The following is a 6241-nucleotide window of genomic DNA, read 5'->3' as shown; positions in this document are numbered from 1 at the left end:
TGAGACTCTCTAAAAAAAAAAAAAAAAAAAAAGAAAATAAGCCCTACTGTGTTTTCTTGAGAAAAAATAAATACAAGATGGTGTCTTATTTTCCGGGAAACACGGTATGAACTGTGAATTCTATTGACTGTATAAGAATTAAAAACGTATTTATAATGGTTATTGCTATAGGAGGTCAAAAGATAAGTAAGAAAACAGAAAAAAATATTTGCAACTCTTATATAGATTTTGACTTGATTTTCTTAATCCATGAAAAGCTCCTTCACATCATTAAGAAAAACAAACCTGTGTGGCGCCTGTGGCTCAGTGAGTAGGGTGCTGGCCCCATATACAGAGGGTGGTGGGTTTAAACCCAGCCCCAGCCAAACTGCAAAAAAAATTTGCTAGGTATTGTGGCGGGCACCTGTAGTCCCAGTGACTGGGGAGGTTGAGGCCGGAGAATCGCCTAAGCCAAGGAGTTGGAGGTTGCTGCGAGCTGTGGCACCGTAGCACTCTACTGAGGGCAACAAAGTGAGACTCTGTCTCTTAGGAAAAAAAAACAAACCTAACGAAAAATGTACAGATGTACAGAGAGGTCAAATAAGACACCCATGAAAAAGAATTTAAAATAAAAATAAACCTCTATTTTCTATATAATAATTTTGACATAATTCATGTTTCTACAAAGTGACTTGAAACATTAGAAAAGTTAGATATCTATAAATGTATACTATCAATTTCTATAAAGAAGAAATTTTCTTTCTTTCTTTTTTCTTTTTTTAGAGACAGAGTCTCACTTTGTCACCCTCAGTAGAGCGCTATGGCGTTATAGCTCACAGCAAACTCTAGCTCTTAGGCTTAGGCAATTCTCTTGCCTCAGCCTCCTGAGTAGCTGGGACTAAAGGCGCCCACCACCAGCTATTTTTTGTTTGCAGTTTGGCTGAGGCTGGGTTTGAACCCGCCACCCTCGGTAGGTGGGGCTGGTGCCCTACTCACTGAGCCACAGGTGCTGCCTAAGAAGAGATTTTCTTAAGAATAGCCTTCCTCTTGTCTAGAGCACTTATCAGACAGAATTTCGGGCCAAAATCTCACTTAACTCACATAACTGGCTGCTGTGCTGTCTCTTCCACATATGGAGTAAAGCTGGGAAGCATAGTGGGTACAGTTGTCACGGAAGCTGTATTGTCACGAGGCTGGAGATGAAAAAGAAAACTAAAATCACCATAGTTTTACATTCTGAAACAACATATATAGACCATGCCTAAGTATTCAAGAAGAATTAGATGTTAAAAATGCTCCTCTAAGTCTGAAGTCTTTTTTATGTCAGCAAAGACACTGTATCTAAGAGTTCTTACCCTGTATTCCAAGGGCCTGCCTGTGTTCCAAGGCCCTGCTTGCAGCTCATTCTCTTTGGCCCTGGGCACAGGGGGTGCTATCCATGGTTGGACCGTAGGCTTGGACAACTCTGCTCTAGAAGCCTCATCAGCATTTTCATCAAAAACAGTAATTCTACAATTACTTTGCATCTGTTGAGGAACTTGATTTTGGAGTCCTCTGTTCTGGCCTGGAGCTAGAAGAAAAAATATTAAAACTTCACATAAAACCTTTAATTAGATTTAATTTAATTAATAACTGCCAACTTAGATGGCAGTTAAGGTACACTTATTCTTCTTCAAATCAATGAGACTACCACAGACTCAAAGAAATTTTTAAAAATAATATTTTTTAAAAATCAATCAAAATAATGTTTTTATCCATTTGTCTGTCACTTATATGCCTTTCTTTTCCCTCCTTCTTATCACCTACAATCTTCCATTTGTACATTTCCAAAAAAGACATTCTACATCTTCCTTCAGTTATCAATACAACATTGTCTAGTTTTATCAGAAATTAACCTAAATTTCATTCTTCAGTTTTAAATGTTCTCTCAATGGAAATCTGCAGAGCATATTGGAAGAGAACATAAATTAGCACATGTATTAGGGATCTTCTCTGTAGTGGGCTGATTTTTTTTTTTTGACAGAGCCTCAAGCTATCCCCCTGGGTAGAGTGCCGTAGCATCACAGCTCACAGCAACCTCCAACTCCTGGGCTCAAGAGAGTCTCCTGCCTCTGCCTCCCAAGTAGCTGGGACCATAGGCTCCCACCACAATGCCTGGCTATTTTTTGGTTGCAGCCGTCATTGTTGTTTGGTGGGCCCGGGCTGGATTCGAACCAGCCACCTTAGGTGTATGTGGCTGGTGTCTTAGCCACTTGAGCCATAGGTGCCGAGCCTAGTGGGCTGATTATTACATCAAACTTTATCATGATCTAGAGCAGGGGTCCTCAAACTACAACCCATGGGCCACATGCAGCTGGCCTGCTGGGTGTTTTTGCCACCGCTGCCTGTCCTGCTTAGCAGCCAACTCATCCCAGGGTCCGCAGTCTGGCCCTCCAACGGTCTGAAGGACAGTGAACTGGCCCCCTATTTAAAAAGTTTGAGGACCCCTGATCTAGAGGAAATGTCCTTTTGGACTATGTACACTCTATATCCTAATTCTTGGATCAAGTAACATTCTAACTGATAACTGATACCAGGAAAGGGATAACAAACCAAAAAATAGTCTGGTCTACATGTCTGCTATAAACTTCATTAATAAAATCTTATTATTGTCCATACCCTTTACTCAATTTGCCAGGAACATAAAATTAACTTTAAAAAATTATTGTTGAATATCTTTGGGTATATAACAAAAGTCTAATTCCTGGCCCCCAAAGGCTAAAGACAGGATTCTTAACCATATTAATATTATTCTGAGGCTTTGGTACATGTAAGCTTTGCATCGATAATGACTACAATATATTTTTTATTTTTACTTATTTTTATTTAGATTAATATGAGGGTACAAATAATTAGGTTACATTGTGTTTGATATATATCTTCTTTCAATTAACAACTCCAACTCAAAAAAGTTGATACTTCCTAAATATCAAGTCTTTCTTAAGACACAAAATTGCTAACACACTTTGGTTTTATAGTACACTGTGACAGTAGCTCTCCTTTGGCTTCTTTTTGTTTGTCTGTTTGTTCGTTTGTAGAGATAAGGTCTTGCCCTTGCTCAGGCTAGTCTTGAACTCCTGAGCTAAAGCTCCAAAGTGCTATGATTTACATGTATGAGGCTGGACCCAGCCTGATTTCCTTCCTTATGCTAACTAGTATTCAGGAAAAGAAGGATATTGTCCCCACATATATATTTATGCATTATCTTCTTATGTAATTTGCCTACCATCAGAAACCAAGGAGGTCCCAAAATAACATTTAACAAACTTACCCTTGAGAGCACCTCCTACACGGCTAATTGGAGCTCTTGCTGTCTTTTTTCCTTTGCTCTTAAGTTCAGCTAATGTGCTTCGCTGTGGTACAGAAGATGCAAAAACTTCCTCTTCTTCCTCTTTCTCAAGTGCCAATAGAGTTTGTCGAGACACTCGAGCTTGGAATTGCCTAAAGAGAATGGACAATTAACTTTTAGTGAGATGACTGCTACTCACCAGATCTAAAATTTCTAATTTGTTTAAGTAAACAAAGGAGAATAGTTTGAAGGTAGAAATACAGAAATATCCCCAAAAAAGTATTTATTTTCTCAGAAATAAAGAGAACCAACCACCTTGAGGTCAGAAAAGGTTTTAGTGGCTCTGGGTGTGGTGGCTCATGCCCAGAATCTAGAACTCTAGGAGGCCATGGCAGGAGGATAGCTGGAGCTCAGAAGTTTGAGACCCACCCGACTAAGACTGAGTCCCCATCCCTACTAAAAATAGAAAAATTAGCTGGGCATTGTGGTGGGTACCTGTAATCCCAGCTACTTGGGAGGCCAAAGCAGGAAAATTGCTTGCTTGAACCCAGGAGTTTGAGGTTGTGAGCTAGGCTGACCAGGGTATACTAGCCTTGGTGGCAGAGTGAGTCTCTCTCTCTCTCTCACACACACACACAAAGAAAAGGTATTGGCTAGAATAATTTAGTTTAAATGTCCAAGTTTGGACTTTAAATGTCCAAGTTTGACCATTAAAATTACTCTGAAAAATCACCCTTTGGTTGAGATGAGGATCAAATTAGGGTGACTGAGACTAAGATCACAGAATTTATTAAGATCAGAGTTTCCCATCACCTTTTTATTATAAAATTTGCCAACTGTTAACATTGTGCCATGTCTATTTCATCACTAGCTACATGTCTTTTTCTATACACACACAATTTCTCCTGACTCATATGAAATAAAGTTGCTTTTTAGCAAAGCTGGCAGAAGTTTGAAACTTCCTATGTTGCTGCCAGTTTTAACCATTATCAAAAGGGATTCTCTTCTCCTTTCACTGTTTCATTTGACTAGTCTTTTAAAAAAGGTATTATCAGAAAGTTAAAAAAAAATTGTAGGTGCTGGCCAAAATGGAGTAAGATCACTGAACTTTTCTCTCTCTCTGATCAGAATTTGAAACTTTACATAACACATAAAAAAAGCAACCAAGGACTCTGAAAAGTAAACAAAAGCAAATGGACTGTGGAGAGAAGTTAAAACTTGAAGAAACAACCCACACAGGGTTGTTTCCTGTTTTTTCCCTTCTGTTTTCTCTCGTGGCTTTGAACTGTTGCAATCATGGTGTGGGAATCTAAAACTATTAGAGAAACCCTATCTTTCTGGCCAGAGGATGAGGAAAAGGGGACTCTGAAGGGTGAAGAGTATGGGAGGAATACTGAAGAGGAATGAGCTAAAGAAGAGGACCTTCTAATTCTGTGCACGAACTGGCACAAATTCTAGGTTCACTCCTGAGCTGAGCATGCATACTCCAAGCCGCACAGAAAAGGTTTTGAGAACTAAATTATTATACAACCACTCCCCAAGTCCTAGACTAATCCCTGAGCAATACATGCAGGAGATAAATCCAAAGCAGCACATGAAAAGTCTTAAAAACTGAACTGACAGGCACATACAGCACAGTGGTTATAGCCACATATACCAAAGGTATACCAAAGGTAGCGGGTTCAAATCCAGCCCAGGCCAGCTAAAATAATGGCAACAAAAATATAGCCGGGCGTCGTAGTGGGCGCCTGTAGTCCCAGTTACTTGGGAAGCAGAGGCAAATGGCTTAAGCCCAAGAGTTGGAGGTTGCTGTCAGCTGTGATGCCACAGCACTCTACCAAGGGCAACATAATGAGACTTTGTCTCAAAAAAAAACAAAAAAGAAAAAAAACTGACAGTGGAACCAACACTATATAGTGAGGAAGAACTTGTATCTGAAGTCTGGTTTCCTACTGACACAAAAACATTAATATTCTCATGAGAATATCAGCCAACAGGGTTAGCACCTGTGGCTCAAGGGGTAGGGTGCTGGCCCCATATACCAGGGGTGGTGGGTTCAAGCCTGGCCCTGACCAAAACTGCAAAAAAAAAAAAAAAAAAGAATATCAGCCAACAGAGTCTCATAATATAGTATCAAAATAAATGTCCAGGATATAATCCAAAATTACTTGACACACACACACAAACAGGAAAATGTCACCAATTCTCAAAGAAAAAGATAATCAACAAATGCCAACATCAATATGACCCAGATGGCAAAATTTTTAGACACAGATTTCGAAACAACTATTATAACCATACTCCACAAGGTAAAGATAAAACCATTTGAAATAAATGGAAAGATAGGAATTCTTAACAGAAACAGAAATTATAAAAAAAAACAATCAAATGGGACAGCGCCTGTGGCTCAAAGGAGTAGGGCACCGGTCCCACACACTGGAGGTGGCAGGTTCAAACTCAGCCCCAGCCAAAAACTGCAAAAACAAAAAAAAAATCAAATGGATATTTTAGACCTGAAAAATACAATATCTGAAATAAAAAAGTAAATGGATTCAATATTAGAATGGAGAAGGAAGAGTTAATAACACATGAACCTGAAAACAGATCAATAAAAACTGGTCAATCTGAAAAGTAAAAAGAATAAAAGTTAAAAACTTCACGTACCTATGAAAAAATATCAAAAGATCTAATTTGGACTGATTCTTGGTATCAGGGGAAAAGAGGTGTAACTGAAGTCTCAGAAGGAGAAAAGAAAAGGATGTAGGTGGAGAAAAGTACTGTAAAAATAATGTCTGAAATCTACAGATTCAATGCAATCCCCATTAAAATACCATCATCATACTTTGAAGATTTGGGGGAAAAAAATTCTTTGTTTTGTTTAGAACCAGAAAAAACCCAGTATAGCCAAGACAATTCTTTTTTTTTTTTTTTTTT

General features: G+C 38.8%; 1 protein-coding gene across 1 annotated transcript in view; it reads right to left on the bottom strand.

Moving 5' to 3' along the window:
- Positions 1–6241, bottom strand: part of BUB1B (BUB1 mitotic checkpoint serine/threonine kinase B) — a 75201-nt gene that overhangs the window by 41346 nt on the left and 27614 nt on the right. The window contains exons 6-8 of the mRNA XM_023514253.1: positions 3290–3459; positions 1335–1549; positions 1081–1172 (exon numbers count right to left, since the gene is read on the bottom strand). Of these exons, the coding sequence (XP_023370021.1) occupies positions 1081–1172; positions 1335–1549; positions 3290–3459 (477 nt within the window). The remainder of the gene's footprint in view (positions 1–1080; positions 1173–1334; positions 1550–3289; positions 3460–6241) is intronic.

This window comes from Otolemur garnettii, unplaced genomic scaffold, assembly GCF_000181295.1.
Source record: "Otolemur garnettii isolate 467f Iridium unplaced genomic scaffold, OtoGar3 scaffold00050, whole genome shotgun sequence".
Lineage (NCBI taxonomy): Eukaryota > Metazoa > Chordata > Mammalia > Primates > Galagidae > Otolemur > Otolemur garnettii.
Note: the sequence above shows the minus strand (reverse complement) of the source record. Positions and strands in the feature narration are given on the sequence as shown.